Raw genomic sequence first — 24,966 nt, 5'->3', positions numbered from 1 at the left:
TTGTTAGTAAAATTACGTAGATTTCAGGTGTACAATTCTGTATTACATCATCTATAAATCCCATTGTGTGTTCATCACCCAGAGTCAGTTCTCCTTCCATCACCATATATTCGATCCCCCTTACCCTCATCTCCCACCCCCCACCCCCCGCCCCCCTTACCCTCTGGCAACCACTAAACTATTGTCTGTGTCTATGAGTTTCTGTTTCTCATTTGTCTGTCTTGTTCTTTTGTTGTTTTTGGTTTATATACCACATATCAGTGAAATCACATGGTTCTCTGCTTTTTCTGTCTGACTTGTTTCGCTCAGCATTACTCTCACAAGATCCATCCATGTTGTCACAAATGTTCCTATATCATCTTTTCTTACCGCCGAATAGTATTCCATTGTGTATATATACCACAACTTCTTTATCCATTCATCTATCGAAGGACATTTTGGTTGTTTCCATGTCTTCGCCACCGTAAACAAAGCTGCAATGAACATTGGAGCACACGTTTCTTTATATCTAAATGTTTTCAGATTTTTTGGGTAGATACCCAGGAGAGGAATTGCTGGGTCATATGGCAATTCTATTCATAATTCTTTGAGGAACCTCCACACTGCCTTCCATAACGGCTGCACTAGTCTGCATTCCCACCAACAGTGTAAGAGGGTTCCTTTTTCTCCACAGCCTCTCCAACACTTGTTATTATTTGTCTTGTTGATGATAGCCATTCTGACTGGGGTGAGGTGATATCTCATTGTGGTTTTGATTTGCATTTCTCTGATGATTAGTGATGTTGAACATTTTTTCATATGTCTATTTGCCATTTGTATGTCCTCTTTGGAGAAATGTCTCTTAAAGTCCTCTGCCCATTTTTCAATTGGGTTGTTTGTTTTTATGTTGTTGAGTTGCATGAGTTCCTTGTATATTCTGGATACTAGCCCCTTATCGGAGGCACTGTTTGCAAAAATCTTCTCCCATTCAGTTGGTGGCCTCTTTATTTCGTCAATGGTTTCTTTTGCTGTGCAGAAGCTTTTAAGTTTCATATAGTCCCATTCGTTTATTTTAGCTTTTACTTCCATTGCCTTTGGAGTCAAGTTCATAAAATGCTCTTTGAACCCAAGGTCCATAAGTTTAGTACCTATGTTTTCTTCTATGCAGTTTATTGTGTCAGGTCTTATGCTTAAGTCTTTGATCCATTTTGAATTAACTTTGGTACATGGTGACAAATAGCAGTCCAGTTTCATTCTTTTGCACGTGGCTATCCAATTCTCCGAGCACCATTTATTGAAGAGGCTGTCGTCGCTCCATTGTATGTTTTTAGCTTCTTTGTCAAAAATTGTCTGTCCATATTTATGTGGTTTTATTTCTGGGTTCTCAATTCTATTCCATTGGTCTATGTGTCTGTTTTTCTGCCAATACCATGCTGTTTTGATTATTGTAGCCCTGTAGTACAAGCCAAAGTCAGGAAGTGTGATACCTCCATTATTGTTCTTTTTCCTTAAGATTGCTTTGGCTATTTGGGGTCTATTGTGGTTCCAAACAAATCTGATGATTTTTTGTTCTATTTCTTTAAAACATGCCATTGGGATTTTGATGGGGATTGCATTGAATCTGTATATTGCTTTGGGTAATATGGCCATTTTAACTATGTTGATTCTTCCAATCCATGAGCACGGAATGTATTTCCATTTCTTTGTGTCTTCTTCAATTTCTTTCAAAAATGTCTTATAGATTTCAGCATATAGGTCTTTCACATCCTTGGTTAAGTTCATTCCTAGGTATTTTATTCTTTTTGCTGCAATTGCAAAAGGAATTGTTTTTTGTATTTCTTTTTCTGAGATTTCATTGTTAGTATATAGGAAGGCAATGGACTTTTGTGCGTTGATTTTGTAGCCGGCAACTTTACTGTATTCGTTGATTGTTTCTAATAGCTTTTTGGTGGAGTCTTTAGGGTTTTCTATATATAGCATCATGTCATCTGCAAAGAGTGAGAATTTAACTTCTTCATTCCCAATTTGGATGCCTTTTATTTCTTTCTCTTGCCTGATTGCTCTGGCAAGGACTTCCAACACTATGTTGAAAAGCAGAGGTGATAGGGGACATCCCTGTCGTGTTCCTGAACGTAGAGCAAAGGGCTTCAGTTTTTCTCCATTAATTATGAGATTAGCAGAGGGCTTGTCATATATGGCCTTTATTATGTTAAGGTATTTTCCTTCTATACCCATTTTATTAAGTGTTTTAATCATAAATGGATGTTGTATCTTGTCAAATGCTTTTTCTGCAACAATTGATATAATCATATGATTTTTGTCCTTTATTTTGTTTATGTGATGCATCACATTGATGGATTTGCATATGTTGAACCATCCTTGTGCCCCGGGGATGAACCCCACTTGGTCGTGATGAATAGTCTTTTTAATGCATTGTTGTATTCGATTTGCTAGAATTTCATTTAGGACTTTTGCATCGGTATTCATCAGAGATATTGGTCTGTAGTTTTCTTTTTTTGTGCTGTACTTACCAGGTTTTGGTGTCAGGGTAATGTTGGCCTCATAAAATGAGTTGGGGAGTACTGTCTCTTCTTCAATTTCTTGGAAGAGTTTGTGCAGAATTGGTATTATATCCTCTTTGAAGGTTTGGTAGAATTCACTAGTGAAGCCATCTGGTCCTGGACTTTTGCTTTTGGGAAGGTTTTGGATGACTGATTCAATTTCGTTACTGGTGATCGGTCTGTTTAGATTTTCCAGTTCTTCATGGTTCAGCCTTGGAAGGCTATATGTTTCTCAGAACTTGTCCATTTCTTCTAGGTTGTTGAATTTGGTGGCATATAGTTCTTCATAGTATTCTTGGATGATCCTTTGTATTTCTGTGGTGTCCGTGATAACTTCCCCTTTTACGTTTCTGATTTTGTTAATCAGTGTCTTCTCTCTTTTTATCTTAGTAAGTCTAGCCAAGGGTTTGTCAATTTTGTTAATCTTTTCAAAGAACCAGCTCTTTGTCATATTAATTTTTTCTATTGTCTTTTTGTTCTCTATTTCATTTAGTTCTGCTCTAATTTTTGTTATTTCCTTTCTTCTGCTGACCTTGGGTTTTACTTGTTCTTCTTTTTCTAGTTCTTTAAGGTGTAACATGAGGTTATTTATTTGGGAGTTTTCTTGTTTCTTGAGATAGGCCTGTAATGAGATAAATTTCCCTCTTAAAACTGCTTTCGCTGCATCCCAAAAATTTTGGTAGGATGTATTTTCATTGTCATTTGTTTCTATGTATCTTTTGATCTCTCCTCTAATTTCTTCTTTGACCCAGTCCTTCTTTAAAAGTATGTTGTTTAATCTCCATGTATTTGTGTTTTTTCCCGCTTTCTTTTTACAGTTGATATCCAATTTCAAAGCCTTGTGATCAGAGAATATGCATGGTATGATTTCAATCTTCTTAAATTTGTTGAGACTGATTTTATTTCCCAATATATGGTCTATCCTTGAGAATGTTCCATGTACACTAGAAAAGAATGTATAGTCTGATGTTTTAGGATGAAGTGCTCTATAAATGTCAATTATGTCCATTTCATCTAATGTGTCATTTAGGGCTACTATTTCGTTATTTATTTTCTGTTTGGATGATCTATCCATAGCTGTCAATGATGTATTTAAGTCCCCTAGTATAATTGTATTTTGGTCAATTTCTCCCTTTAGTTCTGTTAGTAGTTGCGTGGTGTATTTTGGTGCTCCCTGATTGGGGGCATAAATATTGATGACTGTTATGTCTTCTTGTTGTACAGTCCCCTTCACCATTATGAAATGTCCATCTTTGTCTCTTGTTATCTTTTTCACCTTGAAGTCTGTTTCATCTGATATCATTATGGCTACACCTGATTTTCTCTGGGTACCATTTGCTTGGAGTGTCAATTTCCACCCTTTCACTTTCAGTCTATGCTTGTCCTTGTAGCTGAGATGTGTCTCTTGGAGACAGTATATGGTTGGGTTTAGTTTTTTGATCCAATCTGCTACTCTGTGCCTTTTTATTGGTGAGTTCAGTCCATTTACATTTAGGGTGATTATTGATATGTGAGGATTTCCTGTCATTCTATCTTTAGTTTTCTGGTAAGGCTGTGTCTCCATTGTTTCTTTGCCTTTTTGTTGTTGTCTATTATTTCTGTGTGGTGGTATTCTATGATGTTTCCCTCTGTTTCTTCTTTTATTTCAGTATGTATTTCAATTCTGGATTTATTTTGAGTGGTACCCTTAAGTTTATGTAAAAGAAAGTTTGATATTTAGAGTATTCCATTTTCTTCAGCACGCTTACTTTCTCCATTCCCATATTCCGGTTCAGGCCTTTACTCTCCCCCTTTTTGAGTTTTGGTTGCCACAAATTGTCCCTGTTGATGGTGGTCGAATAGCCTCCTTTAGTTTTTCTTGTAGTTCAGGTCGTTTATTAGAAAATTCCCTCAGCTTCTGTATGTCTGGAAAGGTCTTTATTCCTCCTTCATATCTAAAGGATATCTTTGCTGGATAGATTATTCTTGGCTCATGGTTTCTCTCTTTCAATAGTTTGAATATTTGGTTCCACTCCCTCCTGGCTTGTAGAGTTTCTGATGAAAAATCTGATGATAATCTAATGGGCTTTCCTTTGTAAGTTACCGTCTTCTTTTCCCTGGCTGCCTTAAGGATTCTTTCTTTGTCGTTGATTTTAGACAGCTTCAATACAATGTGCCTTGGAGAAGGTCTGTTGGGATTGAGGTAACTAGGTGTTCTATTTGCTTCTTGGATTCGAGGGTCCAGTTCTGTCCACAAATTTGGGAAGTTCTCATCGACAATTTGTTTGAGTATATTCTCTGTTCCCTTCTCTCTTTCTTCTCCTTCTGGTATGCCCATTATTCTTATATTGCTCTTTCTGATGGAGTCAGAAAGTTCTTGTAGAGTTCTTTCATTTCTTTTAAGTCTCAAGTCTCTTTCTTCTTCTATTTGTGTCATTTCCAGGTTTCTATCTTCGATGTCACTGATTCTTTCCTCCATCTGGTCAACTCTACTACCTAAGCTGGTTATTTCATTCTTAATTTCTTCTATTGAGTTCTTAATCTCCAGAAATTCTATTTGGTTCTTTTTTAAGATTTCAATCTCTTTCGTAAAATGCTCGTGTTGTTCTTTGATTGAGTTTCTGAGTTCCTTTAACTGCCTATCTGTGTTTTCTTGTATCTCGTTGAGTTGTTTCAGAACTGCAATCTTGAATTCTCTGTCATTTGAGTCACATATTTCTGTATCTTTTAGTGCCTTCTCTGGAGATTTTTCACTTTCTTTCTGAGCTATCTTCTTGCCTTGGTTATTCATGGCGATTACTGGTTTACTATTTCTCTTCCTAGACATCTACAGGAGTGACTTCTGCAACAGGTTGATAGGAAGAGGTCTTTCTTTTGTTTTCCAGTACCTGTTGGTAGAATTTCTTATTATTTCTCCAACTGCAATTTATTTTTCTTCTCCCACACAGTAGTGCTGTTTTGTCTGCACTATTCCAGCTTCTCACACAATGGGGGGATTCCCTGGGAGACGGGCTTCTCCTCTGTTAATAGTTCGTCTAGGTCACAGGGCGCAGTGTCCCGGTGGGTATGCGGAGAGCTTTTGATGTTCCAAAGCTCTTCCAGCTCGTGATTTAGAGCCCGTATGTTTCAGCAGTTCTGTTTACTCCTGCAGGGATCCGCCCAGATAGGTTGGGTCAGGGGCGGGGTGAGTTGTGAGAGGTGGCCCAGAGCAATGGCGGCGACCACCACCACAGCCGGTCCTGCTTCCACAGCTCTCTCCCCTTTGCCGGAACTAGTTGGGCTGTGGATTTGTGTCTGTGGCCCACAGTTCTCAAAACAGCAAATTTTCTGTAGTTTTGATCTGACACTGCTACTCTTTCGCTTCTTGCACCGGGCAGGTGGCGGCGGGGCGAGCTCTGGGAGGGGAGGGAGGGGGCGGCTAGTCTCAGTGCCTAAGGCTCCGTTCTCTGCTCGGCAGTGCGGGCTTAAACCACCGTTTTCAGCCTTTTTCCCTCAGTCTTTTCTCCGAGGTCTCTGCCGTTAGTGTTGGGTTCAGCCGTGTTATATGCTGTCCCCTCAGCCCTGTGGAGCCCTGGTGGAGCCCTGGCAGTCCGAGTTCTTCCCTCTCCCGCAGCTGCGGTAGTTCCGGGAAGCAGGGAGCTCGGAGCACTGAGCTAGGTCTGCGTCCTGCGCCCGCGCGGCTCCGTCTCCGCGCACTTCTCCGTTTCCTCCTCCCTCCACTCTCGCATATCTCCCACCTGTAGGTGATTTCAGTCGGTAGTGGGCCTCTTCGTCTTGCCTGTCTGCTATGCAGGGAGTCCTTTGTGGAGTTTTTGTTGTTCGATTCTTTGTAAATTCCAGGGGAGCTTTACAGAGGCTCACCTCACGCCGCCATTTTTCCGGAAGTCCATACATCTTCAATGCATGATATTCTTTGATGTTTGATTCCGTTATATACTCATTAGTGCAATGCCCTGGCCAGTTGGAGTGCAGGGTGGTACCTGTCACAAATCAGCTGAAAATATTGCAGTAGGTGTACAGCCTATTATGGGTCAAATATTGTTCTGTAAAATAACTTGGAATCTAACTCAACTCATTCAAAATGTTGTTTTATGGGAGCTCAAGATCATTTTTCTCTCCCCTTGAAAGCCAAGGTTGAATTGGACACCTGGTGATATGACTAAGGATGTATTTATTCCTCAACCACTATTAAGATTGACCTTTTATCACAGGAACCCCATTTAATATGAAAGATCTGAAAGTCTGAAGTTTGAAAACTGTCTATCAGCTCTTTTGTTTGAAAGAAACTCTTACATGTTAGGGAACTATATACTTGATCCTACTTGATCATTATATAATTCTCTTCACGTTGCATAGCTGTATAAAGTCATTACAAATAGTGTCTTTTGCTCTATTTTATATTTTTGTGAACTGTGGATACAAGATACTTTTCTGCATCTCAAAATAGCAATTAGTTCTTCTCGTAACATGACTTTATTCATAAAACATCATTTACTTGCTGCTCTTTTTACCTTTATGATTAGCTTTCTTCTTGTAACATCCCTGAGGTTGCCCTATTTTCCTATATCTCAGTCTGCTGCTTGATTGTTGATCTATAAGGTTATATACTCTAAAGGAATCTTAGTGGTCTGTTATTTCCTCCTTATCACTAAATAATCTTTCCTTTTTATCCCTGTATTTCCTCCACTATGTAATCAGTCTTTGGTTTCTTTTATTTATTTATTTATTTATTTATTTATTTATTTATTTATTTATTTATTTAATTTATTGGAGTGACAATTGTTAGTAAAATTACATAGATTTCAGGTGTACAGTTCTGCATTACATCATCGACAAACCCCATTGTGTGCTCACCACCCAGAGGCACTTCTCCTCTGGGTGGTGAGCACACACCATATATTTGAACCCCCTTACCCTCATCTGCCAACCCCCACCCCCCTTACCCTCTGGTAACCACTAAACTATTGTCTCTGTCTATGAGTTTTTGTTTCTCATTTGTTTGTCTTGTTCTTTTGGGGTTTTTTTTTGGGGGGGGGGGGCGGTTATATACCACATATCAGTGAAATCATATGATTTTCTGCTTTTTCTGTCTGACTTATTTCGCTTAGCATTATCCTCTCAAGATCCATCCATGTTGTCACAAATGTTCCTATATCATCTTTTCTTACCGCCGAATAGTATTCCATTGTGTATGTATACCACAACTTCTTTATCCATTCATCTATCGAAGGACATTTTGGTTGTTTCCATGTCTTGGCCACCGTAAACAAAGCTGCAATGAACATTGGAGCACACGTGTCTTTATGTATAAATGTTTTCAGATTTTTTGGGTAGATACCCAGGAGAGGGATTACTGGGTCACATGATAATTCTATTCGTAATTATTAAGGAACCTCCACACTGCCTTCCATAAGGGCTGCACCAGTCTGCATTCCCACCAACAGTGTATGAGGGTTCCTTTTTCTCCACAGCCTCTCCAACACTTGTTACTATTTGTCTTGTTGATGATAACCATTCTTACTGGGGTGAGGTGATATCTCATTGTGGTTTTGATTTGCATTTCTCTGATGATTAGTGATGTTGAGCATTTTTCATATGTCTATTTGCCATTTGTATGTCCTCTTTGGAGAAATGTCTCTTCAGGTCGTCTGCCCATTTTTCAATTGGGTTGTTTTTTTGTTGTTGTTGGGTTTCATGAGTTCCTTGTATATTTTGGATATTAGCCCCTTATCGGAGTCACTGTTTACAAAAATCTTCTCCCATTCAGTTGGTTGCCTCTTTATTTTGTCGATGGTTTCTTTTGCTGTGCAGAAGCTTTTAAATTTCATATAGTGGTTTCTTTCTTTTAAAAAAATATTTTTCAGTTACAATTGACATTCAACCAGTTTCCTAAATTTATGTTTTTTGTCATTGCTGCTGTCTAATCCAGATTTGCAATCCTGCTTGGATTTTTGATGTTTTTATTTTTGTGCCTTCAATTCTCACTGGTTTTGTAAAAACATAATCTCTAGAGTTTTTGTAATTTCCTGATTATTTCACTTTTTCTATTAGCCAGGAAAGCATTCTATATGGAAACAAATTCATTCTTAACTTCCAAACAACTGAAAAATTTGAAAACCGTGTCTGTCCATTTTTATTTTGCTAGTGTTTCACTAGAGAAAAGATTTGTTTTTTTCTTCCAGTTTTATTGAGATTTAATTGACATAAAACATTGTGTACATTTAAGTTGTACAATGTGATGATTTGATACAAGTATATATCGTGAAATGATTACCACAATAAGTTTAGTTAACACCTCTATCACCTCACATAATTGCCTTTTCTATTTTTTTTGTGGTGAGAACATTTAAGATCTACTCCTTTAGCAACTTTGAAGTATATAATACAGTACTGTTCACTATAGTCACCCTGCTGTATGTTAGATACCCAGAGCTTATTTGTTTTGTAACTGGAAATTTGTACCCTTTGACTAATATCTCCCCATTTCCCCGACCCCCTAGCCCCTGGTAACCTCCATTCTACTCTCTGGTTCTGTGAGTTCAGTTTTTTTCAGATTCCTCATATAAATGAAATCATACAGTATTTGTCTTTCTGTGTCTAGCTTATTTCACTTAGCATAATATCCTCAAGGTTCCATGTTGTCACAAAGGGCAGGATTTCCCTCTTTCTTGTGGCTGAATAATATTCCATTGTATATATTTTGGGCCATAGTCTTATTTTTCAAAGAAGCCTTAGAAGTAGTCTTGATAAATGCCTCTTTCTTGGGTGAACTACAGATGTAACCCTGGAAATATTTGAAATGAAACATTGTATCAATCAGCAAGTGGCATAAACATAGAAAATGCTGTCTTGCAATAACAGCTCTAACAAGGGCTCCTTGTATGGCCCTGAGCAAGTCATGGGAATCCTACTACTTCTGTTTCTCTTCATACAAGGGCAAGCAGCAGTGCTCAATTTGTAGGACTATCAGTTGTGGTTTACTACAAGGAGTTTATAAATGTCAGGGGTCATTTAATACCGAAAGTCCTGTTAAATCCATTAAGAGTTCTGTATACATTCAATTCCCCAGAGAAATGATTCATTCAACAAACATTTATTGAAACCTATTACTTGTTATGCACAGGGCTCAGTACTTTGCAGAAAACATTATGGAAGATGTGGTCCCTGCCTGACTTGTTAGTATGAAGCTGTTTGTGTTATTTGCCGTAAACCAGGTACAAATTAACAGTTTAAAGTCCAAGGGGAGAGGCAGAGGCTAGGATTACATCCAGCTGTGTTGGTTAAAGATGCAGTCATGTGAGAAGTGCTGTTTGAGGTACTCTTTGAAAGAGGGATAGGAAGATATTCCAGGCAGATGAGATAACCCGAATAAAGACAGAGGGGGAACACTGTGATGTGTGTTTGGGTAGTTGAGTGCTAAGTCAGCCTGCCTGAAGCATAGAGGTTATGTTGGCAGAGGAGTAGGCTCAAAAGTCAGTGAGGAGTTTAAACTTTATTTTGTAGCTCTAAGGAATCTGACGTTTTTAAGGTAATGAAATCCTCAGCCCATGCACGCTGAATTGGTAGAACAAAAGAGACTGGCAAGAAAACTGTTTACGTATTGGAGATATGACACAGTAAGACTTTAAATTAGATGGTGGAAGTGAGAAGGGAAAGCCAGTAATGGAGTTGAGATCTTAAGCTGGGGTTGACATTATATTCCATCCTACTGCTATTGTGCTAACCTTAATATCCAATCTCATTGAATTTTAAGTGAAGGTCTGCCTCACTTGCTTTGGTTTCACGTTAGATGCTGTCTTGTTTACACTGTATCTTTTGTGCCTAGCACATATAGCACATATTGGGAGTTTTAAAATTATTTGTTGAATGAAACATGAGCTTGAATCACTTTGAGAGAGGGAGAATAAATATGGACTTCTCTGGAAGGTGCCCAGTCATCTCTCCATCTGCATCTGTGCTTCCACCCCCAGTTCAGTTTTTACTTAAACATGAATGAAAATTGTATACACTCATGTGCTGACTTTCCTCACTCAACCACATTATAACATAGATTTGATGACCTACAGATTGCTGATTTTTGTGAATTTAATTCTTTCCCTTAGTATCATAGAAATATTCTTTGGCCAGACACCACTGGATGCTCTCCAAATGATGCATGTTGAGTGCTTTTACCCTATATGTGGATTTTTTAAATGTTGCTGAGTGGCCATTGTTAAATATTATTTTAATGTAATTAATGTGATAATCTAGTAATATTGAAACATTATTTTTTGCCTTAAAATATTTGAAATTGAATTTTACAGCAGATGGCTAGCTTGCAAATCCAGGTACTCTTGGAAGCATGATTAGTGAATAAGGTCATTCTGAGTCAAGTATACAGTCATAATCTGCAAAAAAAGGGTTTTGTGTAAAAGGTGACTGCTTAGTCTAATAAAAATAGATTTCGAGTTTAATTAATAACTATTGCTCTGATGTACACTGATATTTTCAAAGTCCAAGGAGTTTGATCATAGAAATGCAAAGAAAAATTCTCATAGAGAGAACCCATGCATTGACATTTGTAAATAAACTTAACTAGAGTCCTCAATAACTAGAACTTAGTCCAATCTGCTTTTAAAAGAAATGAGAAAATAAGCAATGGGAAAGTAGTTTCAAGATTTTTTTTTAAAAAAGGATCTCTAGGCTTATTAGCTATATCTTGGAGTTTGTACAGGCAACTCAATCTCTTATACCTTTTTCATCTTCATCTCCATTTCTGCATAGTGATTTCTGTTTTTCAGAACAGATGACCCTGAGGCCTTGGGTGCACTTCTCAGTAATCAAGATATGATTCAGGATTGGGCAACTGACTCTACTTTCAGACACAGGAAAGGTACCTGGAATACTAAAACTAAATCAAGACTCTCACTTTTCCTGAATTCTCAAGACCTCACATGACATTTATTCCATCTTTGAAGTATTAGTGATAAAACATATTTAATCATATTTCATTTGTTTCTCCCCCAGATTTCCTATTCTCCCCCTAGAGAAACATAAGAAAACATGACATTACTTCTGAGTCAGAGATTGTAGAGAAAAGGGAAAGTAAAAAGAAGAAAGGAAGGAAAGAAAGAAAGAAGGAAGAAGGAAGGAACTTGGAAACACCTATTGAGAAAGGCTTTTCATTCTGAAATACTTCAGCCCCAACAATAATGTATTTGAAACAAAACCAGAATGAAGGTGTAATGAATAAAATATCACCCAATGAAAAGAGGGTGATAGAGTAAGGCTCCCCAGAGAGAGAATTATTTATGTCATTGTATCACACATTTTACACTATAAACTCGTTTCTTTGAAACAAAACTGAAGAACTAAGATTAATTATGGCTCAGAGAAGTCTTATTCTCCCCATTAAGCTTGCTCTTCCTCCTTCTCAATAGCACCACTAAATGTGAACCCCCTAGTCATCTTTGATTTCTACCCCATGGTTTTTCTTTGATTTCTATCCTAGCATGTCAAGTGCTAGAGCCCCTTCCAGCAACATTCTTCATGCCTCTGCAATTGCAGGAGAGATAAGATATGTAAACTCCTTGTGGGCAGGTTCCCTGTCCTATTCTTTGTGTCTTCCACAGTATCAGCAGGCTTTTTACAGAGAGGTGCATATTAACCAGTATACTTTCTTTTATCAGGCAGTAAGAACAATGCAATTCAATAAATATCTTACTTATTATGGTTGCCAGAAAGCTCATAGCTACATTTATGTAGCTAAACTGTTCACCTTAGTCTAGATTTTTGGTATTTTTTATATATTTGTTCCTATCATCCCACCTTCACCATTATATCACTCTTACTCTTAAGGCTTATGATAATGATCGTATTGGAAATGTGTTTTTCTGGAAGAATGTAGTTGCATAACTAGTGAAAGAGTAAGGGAGCAAAAGAAGGGGCTAATTCTGTTTCTAAATTTCTTATTTACAGCTTATTAAGCTATCTGAGTGTTTTTCATTTAGATGTGTTAATGTATTGCCGGCATTTCAGTAATGCAAACTGGGGGCCTCAGTTTTAATAGGCTTCCAGTGATACTAAGAAGTAAACTAAGTGCTACTGAGAGTACTCTTAGTACATAATAAGCAAAAGAGTAGCAAATAGTTGGAACTCCTTAGACAGCATTTGTTTTCTTTACAATGAAAAGGAGAAAGTATTATATGAGATATACTGTTACTTTACTGTATCACTGCAGGGTACAACTGATAAAGTATGTATTCAGTGCTTGCTTTGAGGTTTGGGAATCTATCTATACTTCAGCTTCTGTTTGTCCATGCTGAAATGCCATGATCAGCATCAGGTTGTTTGCTTAGTTAATGTGAAAAGTATTTCCTTTCTTTTAGCTTCTCTTTTTCTAGATATTTTTTGGAGTGAGGAGAAGCCATAATGCTTACAACTGAGTGTGGTTTCTGCAGTGAGTAAAGGTATTAATTTATTGGAAAGCCAATTACTACAGAATCCTTTATCTGCTTAAATTTGGGTACATAGCAAACATTTAGAAAAACACTCTAGGGAGGTTTGTAGAGCAAATGTAAGCAACATGTCATACAGAGCTCTTATGTATTTAACTTTATAACAAATACCACTACTTTGTAAATAGAAAATGAATGTTTCTGAGTAGTAGAGTAGAATTTTGAAAAGCCCAGTCCTTTCTTTCTTTCTTTTTTTTTTTTTTTTTTTTTTTTGCATAACTTGGACTGGCTTTCTTTTATATGACTGCTAACATCATTACTGAGGTCAGAGGTGTGGAATTAAGATACCAAAATCCCTTCCATAAGCTCCTTTAGAAACTGAATTATCAGTAACATGAAAAAAATACTTAGTGAACACCTAAATCCATTGTTGGATTAAGACAGTATTCCCGTAGAGCAGAGGCTCTGAAAAGAGTTGTTCGCAGTATAGCAGCACCAGTTCCACTTGGAAACTTATTAGAAATGCGAATTCTCAGGTCCTATTCCAGACCTACTGAATCAGAAACTCTGGGAGCGGGTGTGAGAGTCTGTTTTAAGAAACCCTCCTGGTGTTTCTGATGAGCACTAAAGTTGGAGAACCATTAGTGTAGAGAAAACTGTTACAGTCCAGGATGATATTTCTCAGTTTCCGAATTCTCAGCATTCTGTACAGTTCCCTCAATGCTTCTTCCTTTTTTCCACTTTTTTCCAAATGGCTACATTTTTGGGTAATTGTATATGTTTAGATCTGGTGGAAAGAAAATGGTGTCTGTTATGGAAGACTTGTATATCTTTGAGAAGCTTATGATATTTCTCTCTGAAAGAGCACCACAATGCTTATTAGCTTATAAGGCTTTATTAGACATAAGGTTCTGAGACATACAGCACAAAAGACAGCAGTTTAATTCTGATTAATCCAACATTTCTTAAAATTCTTTGACCATAGAACTGTATTTTTGTGGAGCACGTAGAAACTTCTCATGGAACATTACATCACAGGTAGTTGGGCAAGAATAATATCAGTGCCTAAATATATGAAACCAAATAATAATAATGATAATAATTACTTATCTATTATAACCCTTTGGAAAGATTAGTGACTTTTTGAATACCCCAAAAGCTCTATTGTAGGTGTTGCTAGCTGTTGCAAGTGGACTTTCAAAATTTTATATGCAGCAAGTGTGGGGACATAAAAGGACATACAAATATATGCCTGTGTATATTATGTGTAATATACTTATTAGTCCTTTTCAATAGAAATATATATGTATGTACATATATATCACATATTCACATTTCACATTTATATGAGTCAATTTTGGCTTCTAGGAGGTTGGCCTATTAGAAAATAAGAAAAATGAAAAGTAGCTCAAACTTATAGCAGTTTTATAATAAGATTCATTTTCAATATTTCACCAATTTATATCCATAAATTGCAAAATCCCTTTGCGATAATTAATTACTTGTTAGTATTTTAAGCACCATTAACATCTTCTCTTATAGTCTGTTATTTGTTTTGCTTAATCCTCCTAACTTAACAGGAAAAAATGACATGTGATTTCTTTTTATCAGTTTAATGTAACATATTAAAATATAACAGCAGTTGTGGCCAAGTAAAAATTTTTAAAGTACCAGCCAAAAAGTGTGATGCTCCAAACATTTTCATAAAATAGAAATTACTTTAAATGTTTATTCATTATGATTCTAAAGTGAATTTTTATTATAGGAAATTTTAAAATAAGAAGCTTGTGATGGTAGAAATGTATCTCTTGATTAGATAAACTGGTCTCCTAAGAAAGCACTGGCTTATTGCCAGTTGAAAAGGGAGTAATAATTCTTTTATCTTTTCAGTTATTTGCAAGGATAAGATTAAAGTCTGAATCAGCTTCTTAATCCTCTGCTCTTTCACCTACCATACCACCGAGCTGTGGGAGCAGCAACTGTTTAACAATATCCAGTTCTAAGAAGCAAAGTGTCCTTGGCTCTTTAACATTGTATATAAATTCCTTCTCTAGGCACATGATAATTTATATTACTCACAATATCAAGAATTACTCATATAATAATGCGTTACTTTTGTGGAGAGGTAAAGCATATGGTAAAACATAGTTTGTAATAGCATTTTTTATACTTAATTCACAGTAACAACTTTAGTTCTATCATAAAGAACTAATAAAGAGGAATAAATATAATATTTTTTACATTTTGTACTGATTTTACTTTCAAAACATACTAAATTTCACTTTTTATATTTATTCATTCAAAGTACCTATGAGGTATGTAGGGGCAGAAACTATTTTTAGAAAGACTGATTGAAAGAATTGGAAAATAATATAGCCATGATCTAAAAGTAATTAGAGTCCAGGGTACTTAAATCCCAATCTAGCACTCTTTCTAATAAAATACTGCATTCATATTAAAATTTAGATTTATTCCTGCTTTGTCTAGGAATAAATGTATGAGATAACTCAAAGTATAAATATGAGCAAATATCTATAACACTTTGTTTTTTAAAAGCTATGGAAAAACCTAAGTGATAAGTTACATTGAATAGAATTGATGTGTTTATATTATTGAAATGTTTATCTAATGTATCCACATACTGATTTGCATATGAAGTCTTTAGTACTACTTACTTAATCAAAAATAAATTGGCAACATAGAAAAAAATAAACATAACTCTTGTTCATAACCTACAGTTGAAGCAATGAAAAAGTCAAACCCTAGTTCCCTGGCCCACAGATCATCACCCTACTTTGCACCATCTCAAAGTACAGAGGGTGCCAAAAAAAGGTATACACATTTTAAGAAGGGAAAACTGTATTAAAATTGTAATACTCAACATATACCGATAGCAAACGATGAATACAAGTCACGTTTGACTTCTGCAATGACAAGAGGTGCTCAAAGTGGTTACCATCAGCATCCAGACACTTCTGATTATGGCAAACTACTGCTTTAGCAACATTGACCAAAGTGTCCATTTGTATACATTTTTTTGGCACCCCTGGTATATACACTCTGTGGTCATTTAAATCAAATCCCCACTAAAACTGAGATTTGGTTGTGTAGTCTTTTATTAGGTGGTATGTGAAGCATACATGGATTCTCATTGCCTGTGCTCTTAGTGGAATGAAATGCTTCAGAAGAACACTTCGTACTACTTTGTGATAAGGTTGTTCTTTTGTCCTTGTTCAGAGATTTTCTCTGCTTTGTGATAGTGTTGAAGCTACGAAACTTAGACATTTGTGGTCCAAGTAAACCTGCCTCTAAATGGCACTACTGCATTTTTAAAAGATTCTTCTTTTAGCATGGTAATAATGTCACAAAATGCACACAAACAGCTCTTTCACTGAACCCCACTTCCATTCGTTCTGTGTCTATCAGGTTTTGCTGGACTGTTCTTTTGTCAGGTCGTGGTCGTTTGTGTTTAAGCTCTCAACCCAACTCTTGATAACATGACACTGCTTCACCCAAACCAACTGGCAAAATTCTATTGTGCAAACATTTAGTAAAAAGCTGAGCTAGGAGAGGACAGGTTCGCACTAATTGTTCTGCTTCGGTAAGGATGAAAGACTTAATGCATATAAAGCACTTTGAACAGTGCCCAGTACATGGTAAATACACAATAAAGTTAGCTGTGATTATTCAGGTGGACGTGCTGTAAAAAAAAAAAAAAAAAAGTTGGACATTCAGTTACCTTGCCTTATTCATTTTCAAGTCACACGAGTCCCTAGATACTTAACAAAACATCTCACTCTCCATAAATTTATTTTAAATATTAGGTTGGTGCAAAAGTAATTGCGGTTTAAAGGTTAAAAATAATTGCAAGAACTGCAATTACTTTTGCACCAACCTAATAGTTTCTGGACATACCAAACAGCTAGTTGATGTGCAATCTTTGTTATAGTATTAGAGGGAAAAGTAGCCCAGACTGTAGAAACATTTGAACTAGCTCATTCCTCAGTTTAGCACACGTCAAAGTGTTGGGAGACAATAGTGTGCTGGTTAGGAGTGTGAGCTCCTAGGCCCAGAGCACCTTGGTTCCAAGCCCAGCTCTGCTACATTAGTTCAGTCATCTTCAGGTGTTTCTTCACTTCTCTGTGTCTCTCTTCCTCAGTAAAACCCTGACCTCCTAGGCTTGTTTATTGTGAAGATTAAATGAGGTAATGCAAATAAAGCATTTTGAACAGTGTCTAGCACATGATAAATACATGATAAAGTCAGCTGTCATTATTCAGGTGGATGTGCTGTGAAAAAAATGCAAACCATATCGCAGTGTTCTATAAATCCCTTAAAGGAGTTTTGTCATCTTGATCACTTTCAAGGTATTAATGGAAAGTATAATTTTACAGTCTCTAAATGAACGTCGACAATTGTCACATACCAAGTAACATGAGCTAAAACTGTATATACAATTATTCTCCAGCAAACTCATAAATGGTCTGAATTAATTTGCTTCTAATGGGTCATTCGACCTTATGTACTAGAGTTTTGTATGTAAAGTCGATGTAAAACATGAAACAAAATAAAACCAATTAAATGCTCTGGTTATCTTTAGTAGAAAAGTAAGTGTAAAAGATTAGCACACTGATGTTTTACACTACCTGGTTTATTTCACTGTATCACTTTATAAAGTATTTTTTTCTAGAATGGAATTTTATTTACCTTATATAAGAGTCACATAAATTGGATTCATTTTTTTCAGAAAGACATGTTTTCTGAATTTTCTAATTTTCATGGAAGGCACAATGAAGCTAGAGTAGATTTGTTTTATTTTGTTTTTCCCTCACTAAACTAAGGAGTCCACTAGTTAAAAGGTATTGGTTAGACTATCACCATGACCCTAGAAACCTTTTTGTGATTAATATAGAGGGTATATGTTTTTAAAGACCACTACATCCTTACAAGTGTACTATTTTCCCAATAACTCTTGTTCCAGCTGTTGAAACTGACTCGAGGAGGTCAATGAACAGATTTTTAAATTACTAATTAACTTTTTCTGTTCTTTGCTTTGCTTTATTTTTTCCTTGTTTTAGATTTGGAGATAGCCATTCTTCGGCAGAGGTCATATTTCAAATTCTTTTCTGTAAGAATATGAGACATTTATGGTTGAGGGATTGATTTGTTTTAAAACATAAAACCTCCACTTATCATTTTATCTTCTTTAAACTAACCCCATTTCTAGTTACATTGTTTGTGAATGGCCTTGTTTAGTTCTTTAAATACCAGGAACAGTTTCAAAATCATCAAATATTAACTTCTCACTGAAAGCAGGTGAGCTTAACAAGGTTACTATATTTACTAAGTTAGACTGAGAAAGGATCGTTTAAAAACGTATTTTTAAAAAAAGTAATCTCAGCAGTTTTATCTAGAACTTTGTCAATTCCGTTCACATCTCTGAATTACATTTTGGATGAAACTTAATATACTTTGTAGATATTCAGGCCAAGCAGAATAGATCTTTATTTTTAAAAGAGAAAGAATTTGTATCAATAAATTGCTATTTTTAAATGGCTGCAGAACGGTACACAGTAAGTCGACCTAATTTTAAGATGACTCCCTTGGCAAAAATATGCCACTTTATTTAAATACGCAATGCATTTTGAGTTCAGAGTTTTGGGGAGGTGATTTTTCTGATAGTTTAAAATGCCTACAGTTTGAATAACAAGTTAGCACAAAGGTTTCACTAAGACCTTTGGTGATAAAAAAATATATTATCATTAACAAAATGTACACGTAGTCCGTGCCTCAAAGTATTTTAACAACAGTCCATGTCACCAAGTAAAACTTTCTGCTTGGAAATTGCATATTTGATGTTAATTTGATAGGTAGGATTGTGAGGAAAATACTTATTTAAAAATGGATGCATTTGGCTCTGTTCGGGGTTTGAAATATGATTTCACACTTAAGAATTTAGCAAGACCCTATAAACAACCATTTTGACATCATGCTTTTAATTTTCTTTATCTGAAAGAAGACTTATGTTTAGCAAAAGAGGGATAGATTTTCATCTTTGTGCCTCTAATTTCAAAATGCAGAGGTAAATCAATAACTATATCTGCCCTTTATATAACCTCTGGGTGGAGGGGTATGTGGCTGGCTATAGTGTTGTAACTATTTAATTTATTCTTAGCAGCATACTGAGCCGTACAAGGATAAAGTGTTTAACTGTGAAAAATAATCCAAAAACAACAAAAGAACAAGACAAACAAATGAGAAACAGAAACTCATAGACACAGACAATAGTTTAGTGGTTGCCAGAGGGTAACGGGGGCGGGGGGTGGGGGGTGGGAGATGAGGGTAAAGGGGATCGAATATATGGTGATGGAAGGAGAACTGACTCTGGGTGATGAACACACAATGGGATTTATAGATGATGTAATACAGAATTGTTCACCTGAAATCTATGTAATTTTACTAACAATTGTCACCCCAATAAATTTAATTAAAAAAAAATAATAATAATCAGTGCCTTTCTCACCTTACACTTTCCTTGTAAGTTTGCAAGATATTTGTCTAAATTTAATTCTTCTTTTTAAATTTCTTTTTACTTAAGGACAGGAAATTTAATTTTGCCAAGTGGAAACCCCAAGGTTTAAGTTGAGTGCAGAGCTAAGACCCTTAGGAATTGAAGGGATTGCCAAATACGTTCTTATTTCCTAAGTTTTAGTGCAGTTAAAACTCTCTTGAGACCCTTAAGTCATGGAAAACCTAAGGTAACTGGCATGGGTTCAAGGGACAGAAGTCACAGTGTAGGAAATCCAATTAGACAGAGAAGACCTGAAGTTGTAACTTCAGAAGTTACCCGACTAAAGCATTCAAACAAAAGAAGAAAAGCCCCAGCAGCGATTTGGAAATATAGGACAGAACTTACAGCTTTGGCAAGGGGTATTGGGAAGATGATTGTGGAATCTTTATAGCAATCATAGGAAAAGTCACCATGTTGTTACCTTTTGGGAAATCAAGTAAGCAGATTCTCGAATAACGTTGTTTTGTTACTATAAAACTGATATGGAAAAAAATGGATTCCCACCAGGGGCCATTGTGTGTGCTTTCTCCGAATCCTCTGGTTTCCTCCCACATCACAAAGATATGCATGTGAGGTGAAGTGGCGTTGTCTGAATTGTCCCAGTCAGAGTGAGTATGGGTATGAGAGGCCCTGGGATGGAAGGGCGGGTGTCCTGTCCAGGGTGGGTCCTCCCTTTTTCCCTGAGCTTCAGGGATAGACTCTGGCCACCCACGACCCTGAACTGGGATCAGCAGGTTGAAAAATAATTCCCTTACTTGTTTTGATTCATTTTTCTTATATGTATTTATAGCTCACATTTATTTCAGTGTTTCATATTAGAAGTGTTTGGGTCTTTATTAAGTTTGGTGATGTTTTTGTGACCAGAAATATCCTATGGGAACTTAACTCTTGTTTATATCAATTAGCCTGCAATAAAATTGGTTTCGTCATAGTCGTTTCACTTAAAGTCTCAGTTTCCAAGAACCTATTGATGACGTTAAGTGAGGACTTACTGTATAAGCAAAAATGTTAAATGTCATTTTAATGGAAGATCCAGTTTTTTGGAGTTCACTATATTTTTATATTTAGGAGAGAAATAGAGAAAACGTATGAAAGAAAACTAACTTGACTTACAAAATGCCACAGGACTAGGTTTGAGCTTTGGTAGGAGGAAGTTGAATTAGGTCAGTATTTTCATGAGGATACTCTAGTGAGATATGTTTAAAGGTGTTTTTTTGTTTTGTTTTGTTTTGTTTTTAAAGTAAAGAAGGATGGCTTCTGTGATTAAACTATGCTGGGAAATGCTGAGTTGACAAAAGTAAGCAGGTTTCTTTACTGCAGGACATATAAGAGAAACTTTACTACGCTCTGGTGTGTTGTCAGTCTCCAAAAAAAGGAATATAGTTTGCCATTTCTTACAAACATTGAACCAGGAAACTCAGTTTTTGAAGCTTCTTGGGAATGGTGGTCTGCAGTACACACTCTGGCAAATGATGGACTAATTGATCTCTAAGACCCTTTCCAGCTTTACTATTTAATATTTCTATGACATGTTGTCTATAAACATATAAATTTCCCCAGTGCAATACAATTTCATTCTTTCTGACTGCTAATTCTGCATCTCTGTTAATTCCAACAAATGAGTCTGCCTTCTTAATGAATAAAAAATAAATTCAGGACTGTGTCTAGAAACTGATTCCTAAAGATTCATAATTGCCACTTTTGTGATATACATATTCTGTAATGTGGGGTTATTATGGATTGCGATTTTTCCTGAATATGTATTTTGTTCATTAGAATTAACTATGACCCTCTACTTCTCCCTCTCTTAACATGCATAATCAAGGGTTGACTGAAAAAGAAATCTATGCAAATAATGGCTATTCATGCCATTTTCTGTTTTGAATACGTAGCTTCATAGATCTTAGGTGTGCATGTAGAAACATAATGCTTAAGCAGTTATTTTCCTGGGGTTCAATGGACAGCTTTTGCTTGAATTTAAGCATTCCACAGACAGAGCTAAAGAAAACTGCCCTACTGACTCCCCTACACACATATAAAAAAACCTTAAAAACATGAAACCCTCATCTTCCTGTAATAATTCATATGTTCAAAAACTGTGTATAAATTTAGAGTCAGGAGTTAGGCGTGGTGGTCACTCATCATGCCTCTCTTCATCCTAACCTGAAGGAGGAGCTCTGGTAGGCACCAAAGTTATTTGAATATGCAGTTGCTCCACCGTGGGTGGGAAAGTGGCCTGGCTGACAGAGTAGAGAGCCGTGTGAAGCTTTTGGTGGGAGGAGCCATGGAATAAAAAACTGCTTTCCCCAACAGTCAACTTCCTTAAATTCCTTGTAGCTGGTCAGGTAAGCTGGGACTGAGAGTGCCTTTTGCTTTGCTTTGGGCAATTGAAGGCCAAATAGAACCTGGGCTGATTCCATGGAGAGGGCTGCTTACAACTTTCAGGTAAAGGAGGTAAATTGGGTTTCGGAGAATTTGACTTTGTTTAGTTCAACTCACCAGGGTAAAAAAATAAATAGGGAGAGGGTTGACAGATAATGTATATTGTGTTGAGCATACTTATACTAAAACGTTGTTCGTTGTTTATCTGAAATTCAAATTTGATTGGGAGTCCTGTATTTTCATTTGATAAATCTGGCAACTGTAGATAGGATTCTAGGCAGAAGCCCTAGCTGGGAAGAAAAGGTGCAAGCAACTGGTGTCCACTTTGTCCTTGTTCTAAATCTCTGTGGTAGGTGACTGGATGGGGTGTCCAGAAAAGGGAGCTGAGGGAACTCTAAGAGCAGGAGATTTGACTGACTGGGGGCTGAAAGAGACACCCCTTTTGTGTTGTTTCATAACAAACTGTAGGTAGTAGTAAGTAGCTTTTTGAAGTTGCATGATTTTATGTGTATTTTATTTCTTGGAGTAACAAATTGAATGTCATGATTTTTTTCTTTCCTTTTTTTCTGTATTTTAATGATGTTTTATGTCCCCAGCCATCAACTACTTTAAAGACAGCTTCCACGAATATTTAGCAAAAGAAATGCCTTCTGACTTTTGGTAACTTGGTACCAGTGTGCGTCAGTTGTCTCTGGGTTTTAATTTGATTCTGGTTGGCTGTTTTGTAACAAAGAGTGCATTCTTGAGGATCTTACTACCAAACAGATATTCAGTTAATATTTTCCTAAAACGATTGAAGGTATTTGATTAGATCAGGGGGAAATTGGTAAGAGGGCAGAAAGCATTTTGGGGTATTGGTGAGGCAGGCTTGGTTTCACTGTGAATGGCAACTATGATTTTTTTGTTATTCGCTCTTCAAAAAATTTAAAGCTCATGATTATTTGAAAATAAATGTTTAATGTGAATGCAGTTGAATGTGCGTCTTGAAGTACAGGGGAACATTTTTCTTATAAGAAGTCAGCATATGCAATAGAGATCCACAAGAAGGCCCCACCCTGTGTGATTGTCCACAAGCCAGGTATTCATTCCATCTTTATCCAAGTAGCCTCTGGGAATTTGACTTGCAGCTTGTTCAGAGAAATGCAGGGTGGGAGTGGAGTAGTTTGAGAAGGCAGTTTACAGTAAGCCAACCCTGGAAATGTAGTGCTCTCCTTGGGCAGGCCCAGGTGCTGTTTAAATATGAATCTAATGCAGGTTCCTTTATTCAGCTCTGTGGGACCCTATATCCTGGGGTTTCTTGTGACCACAGACCCCTGGAATTAGACCAGAGTTAGTGTCTGTGTGCCTCATGGATTCTTGACACTTCTGTTTCAGTTATACTGAATTACCAGAATTTTTCAGCCATGATGGTAACATGCACTTTTGGGTATATATTCATAGCAAATAAAAAAGTTATGAACTAGCTATTTTCTGGACCTGAATAGAATAACGGTTCATTTGGAACAGAAAACCAGGAACAGCCTCAGTCATGTGTTGTTTATTATTCTCTTCTTGGAGGAAGAAAAAAGAACTTATGAAAGGAAATAGCAAGAGAGGACTTAGGCTTCTAAGGCAGACTTAGTGTTAGGCCATACAAGATTATTCTTACAAAGGTTATTCATTCATTTAGCCAACTTTTATGGAGTAGCCACTATTAACCAGGCACAGAAACATTCCTGGAGATTCAAAGATGAGGAAGATATAGTCCTGCTTTTAGATAAGCTCAAAGTCTAATGGGGAGATAGGCATGCAAACAATTTATCACAGTGTACACAGTGATAAGTGCTACCATAAAACTGAGTACAAGGTGCAGCTGGAGGCACAAAAGAGGGAGAGATAAATGGGAATGGGGGTGGGGAGATGGGCTCAGGAAAATTTTTACAGAGGAAGAGTTATTTGAACTGAAAATCCATTAGTGAGAATCTAAAAACTTGGCTTCTGTCCTTACTGAGCTGCTTGTTAATTAGGACAATTCACCTCACCTCTTTGGCCTTCACTTTCTCTCTAAGATAAAGGTGCACAAGATGTTCCTTAAAATCTGTTTCAGTGCACGAGATGTTCCTTAAAATCTGTTTCAGCCCTAAATGTTAGATTCTGGTAATCAAGTTATCTTAGTGGGCTATTTCAGAACAGTGGTGTGATTGTTGAGCCTCTTCCTCCCTTCATCTTTTGGAGGGCACAATTTGAAAGCTTTCTTGAGACAGATAAGCAAGAAAATTATTCTGCCCTCCTCCCAGCCTCTTATCTATTGGAACTTGGTGTCTGGTTTGCTCCAGTCATTGCCCTGTATATGTGTATATGGAATATCAAGAAAGCAGAGTTCAACAGCATAAAGAAATGAGATGCAGTGCTGACTACAGTGGTGGGGGATGTACTTGGCTGGCCTTCTCCATGGGGTCTATGTTCAGCTTCATTAATTTTGCCTTTAACATATTCAGGAAATGGTTTATTATAGACCCTTTTTTTTTTAGTATATGTGCTGCCGAAGTGAGCTAGACCCTTTTTTTATATACATAAAAAAAGTCTGCATCCCAAATTCAAATTAAAACTTGTATGCAAAATTTTAAAGATGCTCTTCATGCATATACCTATATCGATATTGATAGATGGTACAATATTGGAGGAGAAAATAATGCAGATTATATCTATTTTTATAAAGACAGAATTCAAAGAGGATGAAAGTGGGAAATTTGCCATTAGTATGCTGACATCTGGCTAATTAATACTATTTATGTTGCTGTACCTCCCTCTTAGCTCTTTCAGATTGTTCTTAGTCTTTAATAGGTCTGTGATGGTTGTAGGAACCAGGCAACCTAGTACATATGATTTGTAATTCTAAAATTGCTATTACTTCTTCTGAGAGGCCATGTCTATGCATGTAAGTATGTTTCAGTGGAGCAGTATAATCAACCTATTCCATTTTCATTTAACACATGATCAGTAAAATGGAATAACAATTTTTTTCATAGAACAAATCGTCTCTTCGTTGCCTTTATTTAACATTTAACTTTTAACTCTT

General features: G+C 36.6%; 1 protein-coding gene across 13 annotated transcripts in view; it reads left to right on the top strand.

Moving 5' to 3' along the window:
* The window catches only part of MBNL3 (muscleblind like splicing regulator 3), a 160,008-nt gene that overhangs the window by 94,323 nt on the left and 40,719 nt on the right, over positions 1 to 24,966 (top strand). For 2 of the 13 annotated variants that reach the window (XM_019719123.3, XM_019719122.3), the window contains exon 1: positions 21,857 to 21,971. The exons of 7 other annotated variants lie outside the window; for them this stretch is intronic. In XM_019719123.3, coding sequence (XP_019574682.2) covers positions 21,945 to 21,971 — 27 coding nt within the window. In that variant the 5' untranslated portion in view covers positions 21,857 to 21,944. Of the gene's footprint in view, positions 1 to 21,846; positions 21,972 to 24,966 lie in introns of those variants that run through there. 4 more of the 13 variants (XM_019719124.3, XM_074324261.2, XM_019719127.3 and 1 more) reach the window with 4 other exon arrangements.

Source organism: Rhinolophus sinicus, chromosome 18, assembly GCF_057876585.1.
Source record: "Rhinolophus sinicus isolate RSI-liver-muscle chromosome 18, RSI-T2T, whole genome shotgun sequence".
NCBI lineage: Eukaryota > Metazoa > Chordata > Mammalia > Chiroptera > Rhinolophidae > Rhinolophus > Rhinolophus sinicus.
Note: the sequence above shows the minus strand (reverse complement) of the source record. Positions and strands in the feature narration are given on the sequence as shown.